Source organism: Felis catus, chromosome B3 (genome assembly GCF_018350175.1).
Source record: "Felis catus isolate Fca126 chromosome B3, F.catus_Fca126_mat1.0, whole genome shotgun sequence".
Taxonomy (NCBI): domain Eukaryota; kingdom Metazoa; phylum Chordata; class Mammalia; order Carnivora; family Felidae; genus Felis; species Felis catus.
Genome location: NC_058373.1, coordinates 109,647,323 through 109,671,727, shown reverse-complemented (window position 1 = coordinate 109,671,727; position 24,405 = coordinate 109,647,323). Strand labels below are relative to the sequence as shown.

The window sequence follows — 24,405 nt, the reverse complement described above, 5'->3', positions numbered from 1 at the left end:
GGGAAAGTTATAAGGGTTGAGGTGGGAGCTGGGATCAAAGACCATGTTTATATCCTCTATGTTGGTAACTTGATTTTTTGTGAGAGTGGGAGAACTGGATGTAAAAGGGCTGAGGAATGGCTTAGGACATTTTCAGGTGAAAAGCATTCTTAATTCTTAGTAGGATTTTATTGCAGATCTTTTGAATTAACATAATTGGTTATAAATATTTTTCATCAGGAGCTCAAATAATGTTACTGCTGAAGCTTCCAATGCAAACATCATTTTAGAGAAATGTTTTTTCATTATATTTCCACATTCATTTTAATAGCCTATGTGTGAGTAAGTTACCAGCCCATGTCTTTTTTTAAAATGAATTTGCATTTTTTTCTGTGGTGATATGACTAATAAATGTTATAATGATGTAAACCTTCTTTATTTATTTGATTGGCCTGTTTGCAAAGTGTGAATTTAATGTTCTGATTTTCACCAGCTTCAGTTGAATGGAGTCTTAGAGCACTAAACCCAAAGGACACCTAGCTTATGTTTTATTTCTTGTACTTTTGCTTTTTTTTTTTTTTTTTTTTTTTTTGCTTTGCAAAGTCCTGAGTCAGGCCCTGCGGGAAGATGGGCTGATATTGGATCCATGATCCTGTGCCCCGAACATTAGTTGGGATGGAATAATGGAAGCTTGTTGACTAGGGAGGAATGAGTTTATTTTGCTAATTACAGACAAACACTAATAAACTGTCAGCTCTTGAAATCATAGTAAGGGTGAGGGGAGGTTCATGTGTGTGTATGTGTGCCCGTGCACGTGTGCAGGTAATGTGGAGGCGGGAGGTTGGGCTGTGTGGCTAAAGTGTATTTACACTCTGTTGACTGTTCTTTGGACACAAGGAAAATCTTTTGTTTCTTAATTTGAGCTTGCATCCTCCCTCTACTGTGGAATTCTATGTTCGTTTTCCCATTCCTTCTTGTTACTTGTCAATTTTAAAATTATTTGGGTATGAACACCTTGGAAGTGGGAGTAGTCCTTTTCCCTAGCTTATTGATGAAAATTGGTAGGAGGATGCTGGGAGATGCAATAGAAAAGGCATATGGGAGAAAATGAATGCTAAAAGAAAAAGAGGGACAGTACAGGGAGTAATGTAACTGCCAAGTTGATTGACCACTTAGCTGGTCACTAAATTATTTTCTTGGGTGAGAAACATATTCTGGAAATCAACTTAATTTGAGAGTTGTTCCAGAGCAGCAGAATCTGATTTTATGAATCTTATCCAAAACTATGAGAATTGATTCGGTTATCTCCTTTTTAAACAAATACTAACATTGGATGGATGGGTTGTTGTGCTCATGACCTTCATGGTATTATATAACCACTTATTGATTCCTCATTATTTATGGTTATGATTCTGTGGAATTCTTCTCCTGGGGGCAGGGACAGCCTGTGTAGACCAGAGGTGTCCATTAGAAGAGAGACGACACAAGCATCCATCCACTGCCTGGTCTGCTTTGGGATTCTAAGATGACCTTTAATTTTTCTAATTTACATTTATTTCTAAATGTCTGTAATTTGTAATTTGTTTGTTTTCTTCCAATCTGAGTTATTTCAGAAGTGTTTAGATTCTCAGGTGGCTTGCATTTGGGAGGTGGGTGACTTTGAACTGTTAAAATCTAGTGTTATTACATTATGGTTAGAATGCATTGCCTATGTGATTTCTTCTTTTTGTCATTTATGATCTTCTTTTTCCGACCTAGTACCTGATACTTTTGATAAATGTTTCTTTAAAAGATATTTGTTATCTGCTTCTGGGACCGGTTCCATAAGACATTAAACTTATATCATTGAAACCTTCTGGGCTACTCAGAGTGTTTCTTCTCCGATACTGGCTTGTTCTACCTTTTCACATTACCCGTTTTCATAGCTCATGGGATTAGAGAGATGAGGGCAAGGAGGTTGAGAGCAGCACAGCTATTTGAGGCAGTCAGAGGACCAGACAGTACAAGAGCCCTTTGCTCAGGCTGATTTAGGTCCTCCTTCAGTGAGAATGAAAAAAAAAATTTTTTTTTAAATTGTTGCTGTAATTGAATTGTCTCTTTCAGGAATACTCCTCCCTCTTTTTCTTTCGTCAGTCTTGATTACTTCTGTTATTTAAGTTAAGGAGAAGAGATCATTTAGAAGAATTTAGCCTGTGATAAAGAATAGCTTATTGCTGTGTGTGTTAATCTCGGGAATGGGCTAGAGGGAGGATAGAGAAGGGGTTCAGCCTGATCCTTTATGAATGGGGCATGTTGGAGATTACTTGTTGATTTCTCTCTGTGTTCTTCCTTTTCTTATCTCTTTGCACACACCCCGTTTTATGAAGTCTGATATTCCTCTTGTCTTTTATTGAGTTTCATGGTTGCACGATGATGAACAGTCCTTGCTCTGGAGCCAGTGTGCCTGGGTTTGAATCCTGTCTTTCTGCTTGTTGGCTGTATGATTCTGGGCAAGTCACTGAATTTCCTTGTGTCTTGATTTTTTCATTTGTTAAATTGGAAATAGTACCTACTGCATAGAACTGTTGTGATATTACGTGAGATATAATACTTGAAAATGCTTAGAATAGTACACAATAAATGTACCCAATAGTGCTTAGTAAACGAAAGCGATTATTATTCCATTAAGCAGATGGATAGCCTGCTTCACATTTGTCTATGACATTACGTCAATTTGGATTAAGAATAAATTTCAACTGCCTAACATAAAAAAAAAAAAAGACCAAATGTTAATTGCCTGGATTTTAAAAATAGCCAAATATATGAATCTCTTGAGGTTTTTTGCAGCGACCACAATGATTAATCACTGTTGTCACTACTTAAATGATGGTTTGCTTTTTGGAGGAAAGGCTGTCACTTATAGATGCTTTCATAATTCGTATGTGCTGAGTTATGCAGTTCTCCATGTAGATGGTCTGGTTTTCAAGCCTCGTTAAAGTTACTGTATCAAAAATAGGATTAATTAAAATCTCCTTTAAAGATTTTAACCTTAATGTTACATTAATAAGATTGCTTTGTTCCCTGTGCAGCATCAAAACTTCCATTCAGCTTTGAGGTATGAGGTCTGACTTAGAACTTGCAGGACTTTAGTACTTAACCATCATGGTCCTATGCATGTAACTAGTCATTGGCTATGGATATATAGCCATTTTCATAAGCTGCTTAGTTTTGTTTACTTATTAATTAATTTTGAATGCTAAAAGCAGGTAGCAATTCAAGAGAAAGCTTGGTCTGATTAAACTCAGTTCTTATAGTCTTTAGACTAGTTTTAATGGTATTTATTTATTTATTTATTTATTTATTTATGAAGGAGAGAGAGAGACAGAGCATGGGCGGGGGAGGAGCAGGGAGAGAGGGAGACATAGAATTTGAAGCAGGCTGCAGGCTCTAAGCTGTCAGCACAGAGCCCGATGCGGGGGCTTGAACTCACGAACTGTGAGATCATGACCTGAGCCGAAGTCGGACACTCAACCGACTGAGCCACCCAGGCACCCCAGTCTTTAGACTAGTTTTAGACTAGATTTAGACTAGACTAGTTTCAGCTAGATTTTTTTTTTTTTGAATGTGATTAAGTCTAGGGACATAGAATAAGATATCTCACAGCTTAAATCCCAAAGTCTTTGTAATACATTAGGCTTTTAAGGACCCATGGGGGTGGTGGCAGGGGAGGAAACTTACAGGTTAAGAATAATTTCTAAATTTATAACTTGTTTTCACTAAGAATAGCAGTGATGCTCTACATACCTTCAAAAATACTGACTACTTCTTGTTCCTTTGTATCTGGTAGGAAAATCCTGTGTTTTCAGGTGTCCTGCCCACTCTCATCTAGGCTTACCTGAAAGTTGATGTCAGCAGGCAGTGTTTTGGGAGAATTATCTCTGAGGTCCCGGGTACTTGGACTAGCACTTGGGATGTGGGGTGTGAGCAGGGGAAGAGGGTTGTGGAGAGGAGTCACGTGGACCCTTTAAATAGGAGCCTGCCCTCACTGCCTTCTGCTAGGGCCGCTGGTGTTGTAAGGTGAGTGCTGCTAACTGTCGCACTTACCTCCAGAGAATAGGTGGCCCGTGCTTTACGGCTGCTGGAAGGCATTTACTGGGAAGCTGGCAACTGAAGGTGCTTGCAAGTGAGTGGCCAAACATTGTTAAAGTCCTTCTTGAGTGGTACAAAGGGAGTGTGGAAATGTGGTGGGAGACCTGGGCGCTGGGCCCAGCTCCGTAACTTATTCATTGTGGGACGACCTCAGTGATAGTCTCTAATTTTCTTTTTGGGAAAATAATATCATGCCACCTGCTTACCTTTAAGAGTGTTTTGAGGATTAATGAGTTACGTACCTTGGATGAAGGCGGGAGCCTGGTCATAATTTCATTGCCTTTTTAGAGAAGATCCAGTTTGGGGAATAAAGTAGTGAAAATAAAGGAATGGAATGGGCTGTCTACAACTTGATGTGTTTCACGTCCCGCTGTAAATCAGGTTTTCATTCTCACTGAGGAATTTTAACTTGAAATTTTTATATATTTTTTAGAAATGACACCAAACCAAATGTCTGACCTGCTGTTTGTGGGAAAAGAACAGATGTTTATTCTGAGAACATACTAATGAAGATGTTAGTGGTTTTCTCGCACTGTTAAGGGAATAAGATGGGTCATAAGAGAGAGCATAGATTGAAGTATAGTTTGCTCTTATTGTCCCATCACTGGTGTGTTCTTTTTGAGAGAATTGATATTACTTCATTTTGTTGGTTTTCCAAGTTTCCTTGACAAAGAAACTTCATAGATGTCAAGCCAAAACAAAACAAAAAATATAAACACACATACAACAGTTGCTTTAAATACCAAGGATGTCAGCGTGAAATTAAAATGAATTTACTGACATTTCTGCTTTGAAATTTTTTTAGTAAAACTAATTTAAACCAAGTGAAAACTTGTGGCTTTACCTTATAATGGGAAGTTTGACCTTTTTCAGTGCTTTTGGCTCAGGGGTTTTGACATGGGATGTTTTTGGTTAAAATTTGCTTCAACTTTCTAATGGCTCTTGGGATTTTGGTCTATCTTTGGTTGGAATAGATATTTGGAATAGCAAATGCTGTCTATTGTGTTGGTACCACGTAGCTTTCAAAGACAAGGTCTCCTAAGTAGTGGCTATGGTATCCCCTCCCGCCCGTGTGTAATTGTTAAAAAGAACACTGTTGTCATGTGAATTCTTATTTTTTTGAGCTTGCCTTTGAAGTAACTTTCACAGAGAATTCCTGTTACCTAGAAATTGATGACAGACTTACACCATTTCCTTTTTTTTTCTTAGACGTTCCGTCCTCAGAGCAGCCTGAACTGTTCCTAAAGAAACTTCAGCAGTGCTGTGTCATTTTTGACTTCATGGACACGCTATCTGATCTTAAAATGAAAGAATACAAGCGCTCCACTCTTAATGAACTGGTGGACTACATTACAATAAGCAGAGGCTGTTTGACAGAGCAGACTTACCCTGAAGTAGTTAGAATGGTGAGTTTCTTTGTTTCGCCGCGGACACTTTTAAGCACCTTCCATAGCGACGTACAGGTGTAATTATTGCAGAGTCAGGTCACTGGAGGCCACCTCCACAAATGAGAACCAACCTTCTGAGAGCTAAGCTAAAGTAGTCGGAACAATACTAGAATTTGAAGAGTATGATTTCATGAGAATGAAATCCACAACTTTTCACCTACAACAGTACTGGAGGAACCAGCGACTTCAGAGTATGAAGCCAGGATTGCCAGGGTGTTCTTGGATTTCTGGCATTGGGAAAAGAAAAGGCACAGGAGAATCAACACAAGTTTTAGATCTGTGTTTGAAAAATATTCAAGCCTGTTGGATGTCTTGATTTTTTTTTTTCCCCCTCCCTGTTCACTGTGGTAATTTAGAAATGGCTTTAACCTCAATAAAATTGTGATTTGTAGAATCTAGTTAAAGCCTCTCCTGGCTTTATAAACTAATCATTCCCATTATAATCTTGAAATCTGGGGTGATGTCTTTCATTATTTTTGAACAGTGTCTTGCACTTTGTGTGGTCATTAGGAGTTAAGAGAAGAAACATTATTAGCATAATAGAAGTAATTATGTTCTTTTTGGGTCAGTAATTATATTCGTTGTTGTTTTTTTTTTTTTAAAGCTGAGCCAAAATATGGTTTTCTGTTGGATTTCTATGGGAAGCTTGCCTTCCTTGGCATCCCAGAAGATGTTGGATCTAGAGAGTACGTGCTCTTTTGGGGAGGTGGGGCTCTTCCACTAATTGGTGAAATTATGCTGCAGAAATCCAGAAGGGTCAGCGCAACCACTGGGAAGCCCCTTGGAGAATCTGGCCCATTCTCTCTGTACTGCTGAAAACTGTCTAGCTTTTCAGTTCAACTTTTATCATTTGTATTCAACAGATACAGAAAACAGACCTCCGTGATGAAGTAGATGTAGCTAAAAATGAATAGTTCAGATTTGGGAAGGGATGTGAATTATCATAACTTGAGAAACTGTGACTGATGTGTGAAGATCATTTCAAAACAATGTCCAGTATATCCCTCAGATATGTGTTTGAGTGTATGTTGCATTTGTTGTTAATTTACGAGAATATACTAGTAGAATGTTTCATAGGTTAACTATTAACATTGTAGCTCTTGAGCAGTGGTTCTCAACTAGGGGTGGGTTTGCTTCCCAGGGCACTTTGGCAATGTCTAGAGACGATTTGGCAGTCACACCCAGGGGTGGGGAGGGGCATGCTACCAGCATCTCCTGGAGAGAGGTCGAACTGCAGCTAAACATCTCATGATGCACAGGACAGCCCCCTAACAAAGAATTATCTGGCCCTAAATGCAAACAGTACTGTTGTTGAGAAGTCCTGCTCTCGAGTTTGCATGCTATCTGAACCTCTTAACCTGACACCTAAGGTTTTCTCTAGGCCATCTGCCTTCTGCAGGTTTTGGTTTTAACCTACCCATCTCCTCAGCCAACAGAGGTATCCACCGTGTATAACTTCCTTCTATATCTCATTCCATGGATTGTCCATTAATATGTAAGCACATATAAGCATATAGATGTAAATACACAAGTCATGGCATACCATACAAACTTATCTGTACCTTGCGTTTTTCACTTAGCAATATAGACTGTATATCAGTGCACATAAAGCTGTCTCATTCAGTCTTACAGGTGTGTAATACTTCATTGTGTGGGTGAACCATAATTCATTTAACCACTATCCTATGAATATCCTTATATACCCATCAGTTTACCTTTGTGTGAGAACCTTTGTATGTTTACTGGTTTGTTTTTTTTTAATTTTTTTTTTTCAACGTTTATTTATTTTTCGGACAGAGAGAGACAGAGCATGAATGGGGGAGGGGCAGAGAGAGAGGGAGACACAGAATCGGAAACAGGCTCCAGGCTCTGAGCCATCAGCCCAGAGCCTGACGCGGGGCTCGAACTCACGGACCGCGAGATTGTGACCTGGCTGAAGTCGGACGCTTAACCGACTGCGCCACCCAGGCGCCCCGGGTTTGTTTTTTTTAAATAGCCTTTCTTTCCCCCTGTTTCTGGACCTTCATGTGTTTCTTGGGCCCCATCTCTGATTCTCCCCTTCCTTTCAAGACTTGACTTCAGGTGCTACTGCTGTTTCCTGAAAAGCTCAGAGTTGTCCCATTCCTTCATTTCCTTCATCTCTTGGCAATTCATCCTTTTGGAATTTGTTCACTTGCTGCTCTTTAATTTTTCACACCTTTGTTTGATTTTTCTAATTAGACTATAAGCACTTCTAGGCAGGAACTATGTCCTGTACATCTTTGTGGCCCCCAGAATACCTCCTAGTGCAGGTCTATCAGGAGTTCGTTGAACGAGTGAATGAATTCCCTCTTAAATGTGAGTGTTTCAGGCTCTCAAATTATCTCAATTAAGATATTGAATGTCATTGGGTTATATTTAGTTTTTAAACCCAGTATTTGGCATAATCAAAAACTTCTTTTATTCCTGTGAAACCAACTTGGTTCTAAATGAGCTTTGGTCTCTTAACGGAGACTATTTTCCCTTCTCCCCTACCCTCCCCCAACCCCCTTCCAAAAATTGTTTTTAAAAGTCTCCCGTCAGGTGAGTTGTGTATGAATGTGCGTTTTAAAATATACTGGAGGCCTGCCTTAGGAGATGTTAAATCTGTAGCACGCGTACTGTTCTAGGGCATTAGAAAATTAACTTTCCAGATGGTGGTTTAGGGTTCTCAGGGGTGTAGTTTATTTTTCAGATCTCATGATTTGTGAAATTGTAACCATTAATTTTACATGGTTCTTAGGCAGTCTGGGGCATTTACAGAGAAGGAGTTAGTGTGGGAGAGTCTGAAAGAGAAGAGACTTTGGAGCCACACAGACCTGGGCTCAAGTGCCAGCTCTGGCCGCACTTACTTGCTTCATCACCTTGGATGGAGCCCTTCCTCTGGGGCCTCAGTTTTTGTGTGGTGCTAAGAGGCACGTGGGATCAGGCGAAGGGTGACCAACCATAGTTCTACCTCCGCTGCTCCATGAATACTCTGCCTAAGTAAAGTGCTCTGCACGTAAAGTCCTCACCTCCTCAGATACAATCTTGCAATACAGTCTAGCAAGCTGGCCGCTTAACCACTCCGTAAGAAGGGTTGGAACCCAGTCCCCACTTGCTGCCCTCTACTCCCTTCCATTTTGCCACCTCGGAGGCCCCTTCTATATAGAAATTCTGGTGCTGCCACTGCCCACTTTCCTCATCTGTATCACACCTGCCTTTTTCTGGCCTTTTGTGAGGATTGGCAATATCTGTGTACAAAGCTCATGGAATAGTCCCTAACATATGGCAAGCATTAGTTCACTAGTGCTATGTTTGGACGATTCTGTTATTATATACTTGATTTTACAATCATTGGTGGAACCCAGCATTCCTTTTGTGGACTTGAGGTGTTGTCAGCTGGATGTGTCGTATTCCATTGCCTCGATGGTTCTCAAATTCTGTAACTCCAAGATGATCCTGCCTGTTGAACAAACGTCACTGTCCCCACCTATTCTTTCTTGTTATTGTAAAATGCAACCACTTTCACTAGGATTAGTGAAGGAAATGGTGGTGCTTTTAGTAAGTGATAGCCAGTGAGTGATATCAGTAAGTGATAGCCAGGTTTTATAAACGAGGATGAGTGATGACTTACAGCGACAGGTTCTGGTGTTAGCACTATTACCAAAAGCCTTTGATCCAACCTGAAGGGACCTGTCCTTTGAGAGTTCTAAGTCTGTTAGGGGAAGGAAAGAGTGACCAATAAAAGTAATCTGTGAGTTGTGGAAGCCATTTTTAGCATTTAAATGAAGTCTAGATACCACCTCCAGGCTGCTAGAATTAAGAAAGCAAAGCAGCTCTTGATGTGTAAACAGGATAAAACAATGTAGTGCGTACCTTCCCTGCGGGAGGGAGAGTTGTGTGGGCTGGTGGAGAGAGCCCGAGACTGAGAATGTGGAAGTCACCGTCCACTTGATTGATGGTGAGATCTCGGGCAAATAATTAATTTCCTCTCAAGCCCCGGTTTCTCCTGTGTATAAATGGAGGGGATCGGTGACGATTGCTCCCACCTTCCAACTCTGAAAACCACTGGCTCTTTCAGTCAACACAGTCTAAGAAATTGCGAATGGATTCTGCTTCCAAAATAGTAGCTTAGGTAAGTGGTTTGTTTTCATGTATTTCACCTGAGGGCAAATCTGATGGAAAAAACGAGAATCAGGACTTGTAGTTCCTTGAGGCTTTGGCTCATTCTGCTTTGTATCATCTCAAGTGTCAGGCTTCTGTCCTTGAGTCAGTATTTTTACCACATTATGCTAATGTTTTTTCTCTTTGGTTCTGTTGCCATGCATCCATTTGAAAGACTTTTTAGAATTTCTGGCTCTCCCAGTAATCTTGTGCTGTTTTTTTTTTAACCCAAACTCGAGCTCTTTGTATTTTATGCTCTTTATATGTGCACATCTTCCTTTTCAAAAACGTCACTTTTGGGTATAGTTCGAATGTGAGATGGTATCTCATTGGTGAAGACATTATTTTAGCTAACTCCAGGTAAAGTTTACTGAATGACTTGGAACCACACTTTTACATTTTGATAATAAAAAAAGGCTGGGTCCTGCTCTGTCAGCAAACTTAAAATCAGGTAGAAGGGATACTCATGAACAAATATAAGAAAATGTCATACGTGTATTAATAGAGGTGTATATACAAGGCAAGAAAGGAGTACAAAGGGTGAGTAGTCCGAGGTAAGTAGAGATGGTTAAGGAAGGCTTTTTACAAAGGAAGTAAAGCCTCAGTAGGTGTTAAAAGGTGAATGCGTGTTTTTTAAGTGGCTGAACTAGTGTTGAAATGAAGAAGAGAATTACATGATGCAAAGGGATTTCCCAACCCCGTGATATATTCAGAGAAACACAAGTAGTGTTGTCACAGCATTTTGTGTGTGTGTGCGCGCGCGCGCGCGCGCGCACACGTGTATTGGGGAGTTCGAGGAGGTGAATGGTGGCAGTTGAAGCTGCAGGTGTGGGCCCGTTCTTGAAAGAACCTCACAGACAGTGGATAAACACTGGAAAGTTTTAAGCAGTTGAGTGACATGGTCAGATTTGTATTGCGCTGGCAGTGGGCCAGATAGATTGGAGGGCGCCAAAATTGAAGGCGGAGAGGAATCAATTAGGGAAGGGGTGTTTTAGAGAAGCTGTGAAAGCCCTAAGGCAAACACAGGTATGAAAGTAGAGAAGGAGAAGAAAGGATGGCATTTGAGACCCACATAATATTGAAGCCACTTGGCATTTGTGTGGATGTTTGCAGTGTGAGAGAGAGGAAGGGGTGGTGAGGATAGCTTTGGGAATTAGGTGGTTAGTTATGCCACTATTTGAGAAAGGTATAGCTGGAGGTTTTGCGTGGAAACCGAGCAGTGGACTTTTGGTGTGTTAACTTGGAGGTTATGGGAGACCTACATGTGGAAAGGTGAAGACGGAGATTGGGAATTGTCGGTGTGGGAGGAGAGCAGGAGAAAAAAAGAACGATGATGGAATTGCCGGTGGTACAGGGAACCACTGTGCTTTCGAGCAGTGGTGCAGGTGGGAGCTGGGGGGTTGAGAAGCGCTCAAAGTATAAGGAAGTTGAGATGATGCCTGTAGATGGTGGTTGCACGTACACTGATGGAATCTTGGGCATACTGCCTTCATTAGAATACAGTCTTATGCCTTCTCTTGCAGACAGTATACCTTGTTGCTGTGGTTGTTTGCCGTTATTTATTTTCATATTTTGTCTTTATGTCTTTACTTTTATTGGTTTCAAAGTCTGCCCTGCTCCTAATCTGTGGTTAAATTTCTGTATACCTCCCATTGTAGAATATGTGATTTTTCCAAAGGTGATCTAGTTTTAAGATAAAATATTTAGAACATTTTTTTTTCTTTTCTCTTGAAGTCTTTCCTTGAGTGCTAATTATTGTTTCTTGGCCACCATTAGCTTTGTTTTTCCTATTCTCAAATTATACCCTGTCATTTGGTTATCTGTGTGTTGTATCTTTTATATATCCTTTGATTTAACGGGAGATCACAGCTCTGGTTTGCCTCTTAATAGAAAAATACGGTTCTGTAGAAAATAATGAAGTTGCAATTAAAGGTCTCAGAGTCTGCCTACACAGACTTATAGGAGTGCTTTGTTAATTTCACTACATGCTTTATTGGCTGAAGGACAGACAGAGTTTCTTTTCATAAAATGACAACTATCTAAAAGTGCCTTGGGAATGATAAGTACCAGGGGGAAATGTGAAATTTCCATTTTTCATCTTCTGGCATCTGATAAGGAATGTAACCATACATCCTGGCCAGAATTTGCCTTTGAGGTGACTCTTCAGACTGGAAGGAGATAAGATCTGACCCATGTGGTGGTGCCTGGGTGGGGGTGATGGTGGTGGAGATGGGCTGCCTACGCTACTGAAAATATAAATAATGGAAGAGAATTGAGTGATGTCTGGGAAGGGCATCTAGGAACTGAAATTATTGGCAAATTTTGAGAATAGGAACAGGACCTGAGAATTAAATTGGAAAGTGAAGGATTCCTTGTTACTTAGAAAAGAATTTAAGGTTACGATAATGAAGATTATCAACAGACATTTTTAGAATGAGATCCGGAAGAATTGGCAGCTCAAGGTTAGGAGCATATTGTTACCATTTGTAATTTATCAGAGGGTAGAGAGACTGGCAGGCACTTTGTCCTTTCTTTAATTACTGTAAATCTTAAACAACTGCACTGTGCTTCTTTAGTTAATGCCCACTTAATAATATTCATGTAGCATACTAGGGTGTCTGTAGATTGTTTTCATAGAGTCAGTGGACCTTCTGATGTTGACTGCAGAATTTTGGGTATTTTGTGTTTGTTTGCTTGCTTGTTCGTGTATTTATTTATTTAATTTTGGAGCATGAGAGGGGGAGGGGGCAGAGAGAGAAAGAGAAAGAGAAAGGGAATCCCAAGCAGGCTCCACGTTCAGCATGGCAGACTCGGACACAGAGCTCCATCCCACAGCCCCAGGATCATGGCCTGAGCTGAAATCAAGAGTTGGACGCTCAACTGACTGAGCCACCCAGGCACCCCTGTTTTGTGTATTTTCATGGTAGAGGATCCATAGCTTTTGACTGACTATTCAAAGACATACCTGACTCCACAGGGGTTTAAGCTTGATCTTACCACACGTGCAATGCTCTGCTAGATGCTGTTCTCTTGGAAAATACACGATTGGAAAGGAGCAGAGTCTTCCCATTCATGGCAGTAACTAAAGATGAAAAATGAAGTTGTTAGAATGATTTCACCAGAGAAACCATCTGGACCCGTAGTTTTCTCTTTCAGCAGGTTTTTTCTGGTAGTGCATTCAGTTTCTTAAATACATGTCTGACTCTAGATTTTCCGTTTCATCTTGTGTCAGTTTTGGTAGGTTGTTCTGATAGTTGCACAATTTACAGTTGTAGTCGTATACTTAATCTTTACAGCATCTTCGCAAAGGTGTGTGCTCATAAAAGATCACCAGCACTTGTACAAATTCCATGGTCAGCAGCACAATTGTCTGCAGCACCTACAATATATGAGTTAATTTAGTCTTCACAACAACTCTGTGAAATCGATAGTAATATTATGTGTATTATTTTATAGATGATGCGAAGGAAGTAGAGAGAGGCTGTGGAACTTTCCCAGAGCTACTCACCTGGGGAACAGGCAGGGCGGATTTGAATCCAGGCTGTTTGGCTCCAGAGACCATACTCTTAACTGCTGTGCCTAATGCTTTCCTGGAATCATCCTTTACTATAGGAATGAGGACTAAACCCCAAAGATTGGACTCCTGCCTCTGAACTGTGTCCTTTTCCTTGAGCTCTTCTAAATAAATAGGTAATAAGGGTTTTGAATAGCCTTTCCCTGAATCTTGCTGCTCCTCACAAGGCCAAACCAAATAGGAGGCTTCAGGACTAAATGTTCATTGTTGCTTAAGAAACAGCTTCCCTCTCCCGCTCTCTCCCCTCACCACTTCACTACCCCGCCTTTGTGTTATTCTTGAATTAAGAGTGCTTCTCAACCTTGTTTTCTCCGCTCTCCCCCTCCCTTCCAGTATGGGAGAGTGAACGATGATTGGGAGGTGAAGAGGAGCTCAGGAGGAGGGCTGTGTAGTTCAGAACTCTCCTGTGTTCCACCCAAAGTACAGTTCTTGAGATGATCCTATCTCCTGAGTTCATGTGCTCCCCCCATATCTCTTTTGTCTGTCCCACCATTAGAAGCAGGCAAGCTCTACCAGCAGTCAAGGCATCCTTGCGTTACTTGCTTAGCTTGAATTTGGAGCAAGGGAGTTAGATGATGGGAACATCCCTCCATCTCCATGATGGTCCCCAATCAGCGCTTACATGGGTACAGTCTCCTTTTTGTTGCCCTTGCTAGGTGAGTCCTGCCACTTAGACGAGTCTTCACCTTTTTAAGCGTGTGATGTTATAAGGTTGTTATGATGTCATTATCGCTGTCATTAGTCGTGATACCACCTCTACCACCCCTGTTAGACTCCCCTTTTTCTTTAGATGGTTTAATCAGTTTTTCTAGCTAGCTACAGTGAATCTTGAGAGGCTGAAAGCTTTTTTTTTTTTTTATAAGTCTCTGTAAGGTAGCTTTCCATATCTTTTCTCTGTTGACTTAAAATTTTAATTTTTCATGGGAAGTTTCATCTCCAGGTCTTTTTTTTTTTTTTTTTTTGAAGACCCTGTAAATCTGCATGTGCCTGTGTGGTTAGAATTAGATATACATGCATATGTATACAGCCCTTAGTTTACCTGAATAAGATTTTTCCTGATACACTTGCATATTCATGTCTATACTATATTAATAATTTACCATTTCTCTCCAGCAGACATTCTCTCTTAAGGAATCTGACAGGGATTTTAATGGGTTTAGTTTTAATTTAAATGTACAAAGGAGTGGGTTTTTACTCAGGAAACAACTGAGCTACTCATGATTGCTATTTGCTTCATTTACAAGCTGTATCCTTCTGGCTTGACTGCTTTACAGATTGTTCAGAGTTTTCAATATACTTAAAATTGTTTGACAGCTGTGACTTGTCTAGCGCTGATGTATCCAATACTATCCTTTCTCTGTAACGAGAACTAGAACGAGAACGCTCCCTCTCTCTTTCTTTCCCCCTCCCCTGAAACTGGCTGCAGAATTGTGCAGGATAAGTCACAGAAGTGCATTCAGGTTTTGGTTTCTCTTTTCTCCTGCCTTTTAATTTAACCTTGAAAATGAAAATACGATTAGAGGTGTAAGGAATGCTTCTGGAAAAATCTCCCGAGGAAAATATGTGATAAAAAGGTTGGGAAATTGTTGCCTGTGGTTTCTATATAAGTAGGTCTTGGATAATTCTAGCACTTGCTGTTAGTTTATGTAGTTCAGCTGTCTCTCTACTGAGGACAGAAGTGAGAGAGGAAGGGACTTATTAACTGATTCTCGAAAGAGAAAGCTGGTTATACCCCAGTGATGCATTATGAGCAGGAAAAAACAGAGAAAATGAGTGTCCTCAATGTGGAATTCTCTGAGACGGTAATGCCTGAGGCAAGAATCTGGCAAGAAAACAACAAGCAGGTCATTTCCAGGAGGTAGCTGGCTTCTGACCAATATTAAAAGCCAAACTTGATCTGTAGGTGAAAACAAGAAGAAATACGCTGTCCAGTGACTTCTGTGGAGGAAGTTGCCTCTGGAAAATGAGGATAAGATAAGGGACTTCTAGAGTGAAAATGCAGTTTCAGGAATGAATAGAGAGAGGTGGGGATTTGCTGAGCAGTGAAGGGAAAACTAGAAAGACCAGAGCCTCAGGCAGCTGCAGGTCCTGGGCAAGGAGCAGCATTGCCAGGAAGGCAGGGGTGACGCGTGGAGGAGAGGATGTTTCGGATGTTTCAGGATAAAAATAGGACTGGTTATAACAATTTGGTGAGTTGGAAAGCAAGTTTATCTTTTAATGAAATGGATAAGCAAGCCGTGTTGGAGTATATAATGTTTCTTCATTCTTCAGAGATGTAGGTATCAGACAGGGAGTGGGGGCTGGGCAGATAGTGTTAGGTACTTACTAAATGGGCTGCTTTGAAATACTGTGGAATTTCCTTTCCTGAAGAAGGTAAGGCCTTTATGAGAATAGGGTAGAACACTCTGGAATAATGCAGCCCTCTTCCGTTTGTGGGGACTTTTGGCCTTTTCTCTACAAGTATTTGTTGAGTTTAGACAATAGAGAAGGTGCTAGAAAATTGAGTGTGTATTTGTGCTGTCCATCAGGTACAAACTGGGGAGCCTGTTGTGCCCTGTTCTGGAAAGTAGGAGGAGTAATTTGAGGGGTAAAATAATCAGAAGGCAATGATCTGTAAATACACATTTAAAACGGAAGCTGACAGGGTTGGTGGGCAGTTCCTGTCCCGAGAGCCCTTTCTTGGTTTCTTTCTGAGGCACTTACACCCACACTTCAGCCTCCCCTCCAAGATGAGGCCAGCATGCCTCCGTGAGGCAGGTGAGGAACGGTTGTCTGCCTTGCCCTCCCTTGGTGGCTGATCTTACTCAATTCGTTATGAAGTTGTGTGGGTAAAGAGTGATGTTAATCTGTGATCATGTGTTCAGGTGCGTTTTTGTTTTCATAGCTCACCAGCTAGCTCAAGGTTTGTTTTACTAATGAAGGGTCACGGAGACCGAGAGACAAACCAGAATAAGGGACAGTGATAGCGTGGGCAGCTTCCTGTTTATTTTTAGTGATTTCAAGTAAGAACACATACTCAATAGCCGGAAACATACCTCAGAAGCCTCAAGTGCTTTGTGTGTTTTTAAAATTCAGAGTTTAATTTTTCTTTTAGCATTAGCTGATTTTGAACCGAGTGTTCAAAGCAGATGTTAGAATATAGGTGTCCTCAAAAAAGCCCCATGTTGTTATTGTTTTATTAACTTGTGCACTTTGGATTTTACAGAAACCACTTAATTTAGCAGTTTTAGTACTTTTCTAGGATTGAGGACCCAAAGTCCATGCACAGGAACACGTGGTGGAACCCTGCTGTTGCATGGCTGGCCTCTGTGTGGGGCGTGCGCACTCGACTGCAAGCGCCAGCCAGTACGAGGGCCTGCTCTGCGCTAGGACTGTTGCAGTGTTTACACCTCTATTTTTGGATTCTAAGATTTAATATCAACACTCTTCACTTTTGGATCTACTGCTACATTTCCAGTTTTGGAGACAGTGTAATGTAGTTGTCTCTGTGTGTGAAATACCATTTCCCTGTGATGATTTTGTGCGGGGCTAACAGACTAGAGAGAATTAATTTAACATTACCGTCACCACTTCAGCAGGTAAAAAGCTGCCTCTTATTTTGAGCAGAGTTTAGTCTCGAAATAGAAGCCTGATGGGAGTGGAGGGTTTCATGGTTGGAATTTGTGAGTAATAGGGGGAGAGGCGGGGATGGGTCTAGATTACGGAGGTCTTGGCAAGCCAAGTAAAGGAGGCTAGACTTAATCTTAGAGACTGCAAGCGGAGAGCTGCTACTAAGGTTTTTGAATGGGAGGTGAAATGTACATGATACTAGTTTCCTTTCTCCAGCCCCCACCTAGAAAGTCTGTACCCTTCTGCCAGCTCCTTTCAGGGGGTGTAAGGCTGGCAGATTTAACCCAGGATGGCTGATGGCAGAGGGCTGTTGTCCTACTGTAGTCAGATGGTGACAAAGAAAGAGGAAGTGGAGAGAATACATAAAGAACTCCCCATCCTCCTGTATTTTCTCCTGTGCTCATCAAAGAAAACTTGAAACCAAAGAAAAAAGATTATCTATAGTTTCATTATTTAAATGCAATCAGTGTTCTGATTTTAGCCAGTTTCCTCCTAGCCTGGTTTTTAAATGAGGCTTTCCCTTAAATTAAAAAAAATCCAGATATACTTAACATCAACACAGATTTTAAGAACAGATCTTAGGCAGTGAATCTTCAATGAATTTAATAATTCTCTGTACTCATACAGCCATAACTCCAGATCTAGAACACGGCCATCACTCTGGAAAATCTCCTTGTGTTCCTTTCCTGTTTTTCTGTATTAAACATTTTTCCCCCTAAGGGGAAAAAAAAATAAATTATTTCATACTAATCTTATTATACAATTACTTATGTTACTATATGTATAATTTGAACTAAATTTTTTTTCTTCAGCATTGGGATATAAACATGCTTTCATGTAATTAACTAAATTTAAAAGCATCATTCTAATTAATGGCTGCCATAATGTTCCATTATGGGGATATATGATTGTCTGCTTAACTATTTTGGGACATCAAAACTATTTTCCAAATTTCCACTATTAAATATAATATCACCGTTAGCACCAAAGAGATATTGTGAAGGCATAAATCAAATGACCTGTTGATAAGCTGCGTAAAGCAGATAGATACAGGAGAGGAAGAGTTAAAGGAAATTCTAAAGGCTTAGACAGAATGAGGAAAGTGAGAAGAGAATTCTCTTCTAGAGGGAAGTGGAGGTCAGTGAGGATGAGATTGGTTTTGACCAGATTGAATTTGAGATCGAGGGAGATGTCAGAACTGCTCTGTATATAGCTGGAAAAAACAGAATTAAGGACATCCTAGTGCCTTGGAAACAGAAGTCATAGAAGAAGGGACAGAGAACTGAGTATTGAGAGAAGAGCATCATGCCATAAATTCAGCTTTGCTCTACCTTGAGTTCTAACGCTGACTTTTTTTTTTTTTTTTTGTAAGGATTTGTGTTGTTCGTTGGGTGAAGTGATGACTTTGAGACGTTCGTTTAACTTCTGTGTTCACAGTCTCAAGATCCAGAATGTGCTTTACTTTCTATTTTGCTTCACACTCAGACCTGTTAACATGGTTGGTGTTAATTCTGAGAAAGAGAACTGTAGTGGGAGTATCGCTTTTATCAGGTTGGCACAACGGCCATTTGGTTTTCTGGTGGTTCTGCTGGATTCTTTCCCACTAAAAGGGATTGACATGTTTGCATAAGAAAATTAAATTACTTGAATTAGTAGAAGCTACTGGAGAATGGAAGAAGTAATTTAATAGGAAATAATTGCTAACTTTTGAGTTAAATGGGGAGACTTGAACGCATGCATGCATTTATTTACTTTTACCCCCCGAGATCAGACAGATTACTGAAAAGAAATAAAACCCACAAAAACAAAGCAAAATGGAGAGGAGATCTCAGAGTCAGCATCTTGGGAACTAGCAAAGCACATCAACTGGTGGTCACTGCGTTGGCAGATGAGAAAAAGCGGAGCTGTAAGCAGCAGCAGGGAGAGTCTGGAAGTAGCCCACTCACACCACATTAACTGCGGGAAGCTTCAGAAAGATGCCTTTCTAAAAGTAAAGGTGCACAGAGGCCAGAAGAGGAGCCTTGGTGGAAAGTCTGTGTAAGCAGTAGTCAGAACTCCTGATCCCACCTCACTCCCCCCAAACCAGGCAGCGAAAAGACTGACGGTTTTCTCTCTGGAGAGGCTACACTGGAGGGAAGCTGGGCTCGTGGACATCAGGCACTGCTGACAACAGCAGGCGCCTTTCTGAAAGTAGCGGAGCACGTTGAATGGGAAGATCCTCAACCCTCTTACCACTCAGCGCTCAGATCCCTTATGCCTGTAATCAGGAGAGGGATGTTTCTTCTTTGGAGAATCAAATAAGCTCAAAGGAAAGACCTAAAGGCACCAGCTAAAGGAGAGTTCTTAGGGGGATGGTGGTAAGGACGTGGCCCAGCCGGTGTGCCCACAAGCCCACTACTCTGTCACTCCGTGCCACCGTCTCATACAGAGCTCCCATTTTAAGTACGCCCGGATGTGGCACTGTCATAAAGGCACAGACTTTCTGGGTTTGAATCCTCTCTCCTGACACTGCCCTGGCGTTAATACTGTTAATTAGCTTTGTATGATTTTGAACTTTATATAAATGTACACGGACGAGACTCAACTCAGATGCCTTCCATCTTTCCCTTGCATCCTTACCCTGCGCTCACCCCATCTCTTTTCCTGCCCCTGTGGCACTTTCTCATCTGATGGGCGTACAGTAGGTGAAAGAGAGTGGAACGGAAGACAGAGTACTTTCTTTCACACATTTTTCTCCCGTTTGTCTCCTTCTAACTAAATGTTGATGTACTCCTCAAAACTACCTTGTATGTACTTGGATCTGTACTCAGATTCTATTGATTCTCTGTTCTTGATCTCACGGACAGATTCTTTTCTTCCATACAGTTGTCAGTGCTCTAATCCTTCTAGAAACTGAACATCTAAAGGGATCCAATTATTTTCAGAAACAATCAGTTTTTGTTAAATACAGTTATACCAGTTGATGATAACAGTTATCAGCGGAACCAACAGCAGCGGCAGCAGCAGTAGTAACGACAATGAAAACGGATTATTTTAGTCTGTATAAATCTAAACGGTGTGCATACCTAGTAGATTTTGAAAGAAATACTTGCTAAAGGAAATATAAGTAAAAATGACATCTTTGTGAATTAGGAAAATAGCACATGCCCAAGATTTCTGACTTTAATCTTGTCTTTCAGATTTGACTTGATGTTTTAAAATTCTAATTGGGCAACATAATTTCTTAAACTTCCTGTTTTGTTTGTTACTCCCTTTCTCCAAAGGACTGCTAAGCTGCTTTTGTCATTTTAAGATGTTCCTTCTGCCTCATTTCAGAAATCAGTTATCATAGAACAGTGCCTATGTCCTAGAAAGCCCGGCTCATACAGATTAAATGTGCAACAGTAATAAGGTTGAAACCATCAACTTTAGAAATCGTTTAAATCCTCTTCTGGATTTCCGGATGTTGTAAAACAGATCAGCTGTCACAAGTGCATGTTTCCTAATCACATGTAAACAGTGAATACTGTCTTTAGCTCTGGTTCAGTGACTGTCTTCTCCTCAGTATAGAACGACGTCCAGAAAGGTGGTTTTACGATAAAAATGTGGGCACCCTTGGTGGAGTAGCTTGACCATACCTGTGTATCACAACGTTCTCGTCCTCCTTGGGTGGCCGCAACCTCTGCTTGTGACAAACAAGAGCATTGTGGCGATTCTTTTGCCTCAAGGAATTGTATTTAACTCAAGTGAACGTGTTTGTAATAATAACTTCTGGAAATTCTTGCCTGAAATTTTTAATTATATTGATAATATTACATAGTAGTGACAGTTATGTATTTAGTGCGTTAGAGAATAAAGGTAGACCTGCAGTGGATGGCTCATAACGTAAGAAGTTGTCATACTGATTTCGTTAAATTTCTCTTTAGATTTAGTGCTAAGGACGTGTCCTTATGTTAGAATAAGGGATTTTAATGGTTTCACGTGTTCAGATAACTTTTAAACAGCTGTGTTCATTCACATCGATGGCGATGGCGAGGTTTAAAAAGAGACTAGTGGCAACTACAGTAAACTTATTGTGATAATTAAAAGACATGGTTTGGCTTTAGAAACAAATTACTGGTTGAACAAATTGCCAGTGAGTTAAATTAAGTGCTAATTGAAAGTTTTAAAATTTTGCCATTTGTTTCTTAAAGTACAAGCTTAAAAGATGTATATCTGCTCTGATTCTAAGTTTCTTGAGCATAATTACAAAATGTTGGGAGTTTTCTCCTGGTTTTATATATCAATAATTATTTATAATTACAAGGGGCTGAGAGATTTGATGGGGCGCCTGGGTGGCTCAGTCGGTTGAGCGTCCGACTTCGGCTCAGGTCATGATCTCACGGTTCGTGAGTTCGAGCCCCATGTCAGGCTCTGTGCTGACGGCTCGGAGCCTGGAGCCTGCTTCAGATTCTGTGCTCCCTCGCTGTCTGCCTCTTCCCTGCTTGTGCTCTGTCTCTCAAAAATGAACCAATGTTAAAAAAAAAAAATTAAAAAAAAAAAGGGTCTGAGAGTCAGATTTGAAACGTTCTTTATCACTGGGACTATTAAGAATTCTTAAATTTGGTGTTACCAAAGGTACCTTGACATTATATGTGGGTTTAACATTTATTACTTTTATGTTCTAAAACATAAATAGCATAGCAAGGTATCTAGGCATATCTGTTAGAATTTTAGTTCTTTTTCTTAGAGTTTCAATATGTAATATTAATTCTAGTGTGTTTGGAAATTGTCTTCTCTGTACAAATGTCTGATTTAGAGATTTAAAGTAACTTTTGCTTACTTTTATACATTTCATCATGTTTATTTGATACATTTACTTTGGACTAACACAAAATACTATGAGAATAATGCATGCTGACATAGTTTCAACATTGCATTTACTGGGGCTTCCCTCTGGTTCTAAATGCTTGAGTAAATAATTTTGTTTCTTTTCAATACATGATGGATTATAGAATTAACGAATGGATGAACTGGATAAAAAAAAAACTGAGGGATATCATTGAAATGATTACTTGCATAAGATCTTAATACAAATAGTGCTAGAGGAATAATGGCACTTTTCAATTTGCTTGGATGTTCTCTAACATCATTTGTATTGTCCTTTTTTTGTTAGAAAATCTACTTTGTAGATGAAATTTCAAGAAAATTCGTTTTATAGCTCTGATGTCATTATTTTTGTATTTATAGTCAGTATACTTGCAATATTGCATGAAATTACAGTGTCACAGGTAAAAGAGGGAGAAATGTTCATGAGGTCGACTAGTTCATCTGCATTTACCCAAGATGATAACCTACTCATCTAGAAAGTAGTATTGTAAAACAGAGGCAAGATGATTTAAGTTGTTTTGTTATACTGTAGTTACAGGTGGTTTTCCGAGTACATTATATGTCTGATTTTACCCAGACCTTCGGTACAAATGGTGCTCACAAATACATAACTAAAGGGAACCGAAAGTATTCATTAGTTGTGTTTTTTTTTTTTTTTAATAATTCACTATATTGTTCTTACCTTTTGTTTTGTTCATTGATAATCTTGGCAGATATTTAATAGTGAGTAGCTCACAGGTGCTATCCACATTCTGTTCTTTTATAATGTGCTAGTCATTTTCCTTAAACAACAGCAAAATGTCAACCAAAATCAAGGTGTAAAATTAGTAGTAGCATTTCCATGGAGATCAAGAGATTCAGGAAAGTGAGAGGTTTTTTTTTTTTTTTTTTTTTTTCCCCCTGCAGTAGCTTAAATAACTATTTAAAAATATTAAGAGTTGTATTTTGATATTGTAAGTCAAGAAACAGTAAGATGTTTGTTTAATCAAAACCTGATTAAAATATGCCTAGACACTTCTTCTTTACTTATGGGGCCAGGCACTTAGGATCCTGTTAAGTTGTCTCTTTCACATTTGGCCAAGACGTTGAGATTTACTTATTTTTGCACTATAGTTAATGGTAATCAGCAGGAAACTAAAGAGTTGAAAAAGAAGAGAGCAGCTAGTCCCCCAGAGCAGGCAGCTGTTGGTGCCAGGCCTGGCCTGAGGCAGTATCCCCCTCCTTTACCCCCCATCCCTCCCCGGGTGCTATGGTGCAGGTGCTCACCGGGTCACAACTGAGTTGTATCCAGTATGGGTTCTTTCTTAATGTTAGTGTTATTTTAGAGTTGTCAGTTTTAGCAAATAAAGACGCAGGGCACCTAGTTCAATTTGAATTTCAGATAAACAACGAATACTTTTTTTAGTCTAAGTACGTCCCATACGACATGTGGAACTCTAGCTCGGGGAGATGAGAAGAAGGGATGTGAGGAATAGGAGCACCGGAGAGGAAACTTGGCAGTCAGTAATCAGGACGTTTGAAGATGGAGGTCTGAACCAGACGGTGAGGCTGAAGAGATTGTTCTGTTTTTCTTCTAATGCTGAGAAAGGTCAACATAGTTCTGAATGCTCACGGCGGTGGGGGGAGACAGTGAAACGGTGTCCGTGGTTGCCATTGAGGGCCACTGGAGGGAGATCATGGGAAAAGAGAGATGAGCAGTCAAAAAACTGATAGAAAGAAATGTGGTGGGGGAATCAGAGGAGAAAGAGAAAGAGACGAAGAAGTCAGGTCCATGCATGGTCTTCAAGGATGGGATGGAGGTGGTGCGCCAGAGAAAGGAACCCGAGAACCATCCGTGCGTATCATGGTGCCGTGTTACCTTGCAAAACTCACAAGCTGTTTTCTTATTGGTAAGAGGAAGGAGCTGGATGAGAGAGAGTCTCTAACATGATTGGATTCTAGAAGCAACATGGAATTCCTAATCCTAAATTTTCTATCTTTAAGGAGGGGTTATTTAGATTTTAATACGTGTTTCTCCTCTTCCCTCAGCCTTGCTTTCTGTCCTTATAGCCATTTTCTAGAGGCCAGCCCAGTGCCTTCAAACTTGTAGTTCGATTCCAATATTCAACATGTATTGTATTATAATGCCTTTGGAATGAAAGTGAATCAGATTATACCTCAAAGACACTTATTTCTTAAACTTCTTTTTCTTCACATTGATACCAGTGTAGATTAAAATAAAATAGTTGGAAACCAAATCCTTGTAATGTACTGTAAAAATTTCTTTTGTTCATTTTGGAGAACCCATTCCTGAATAAATAAAATAGACAGCCTACGACTAGAGCCTCGTGCATTTAAATACATAATAGAGACGGTTTTCGAGACCTTAGCGATACCGTGTTGCATTTCAGTGTAGCCACATAGACTCCACAAAATTGCTCTGTGGTGGGGAGTGTTGCCCGTGGCTACTTGTAGTCATGACATGTTTGCATAAGCGTAAACCTGCTGTTGGCTATTTAATAACGTTACCTATTTAGTAATCCCTTTAAAGCCTGGACTAGAAATCCGAAGTGGCTGTCAGTGATAAAAAAAGATTTAATGGAAGCAAATTTACCATGTTGGATAGTGTTTTGTTTTGTTTTTTAATGTTTATTTTTTGAGAAAGAGCATGGGGTG

The 24,405-nt window shown here is 40.2% G+C and overlaps 1 protein-coding gene across 3 annotated transcripts in view; it reads left to right on the top strand.

The window, feature by feature from the left end:
• PPP2R5E (protein phosphatase 2 regulatory subunit B'epsilon) overlaps positions 1-24,405 on the top strand; it is a 148,990-nt gene that overhangs the window by 75,956 nt on the left and 48,629 nt on the right. For all 3 annotated transcript variants that reach the window (XM_011283256.4, XM_011283257.4, XM_003987722.6), the window contains exon 3: positions 5,317-5,513. In XM_011283256.4, coding sequence (XP_011281558.1) covers positions 5,317-5,513 — 197 coding nt within the window. The remainder of the gene's footprint in view (positions 1-5,316; positions 5,514-24,405) is intronic.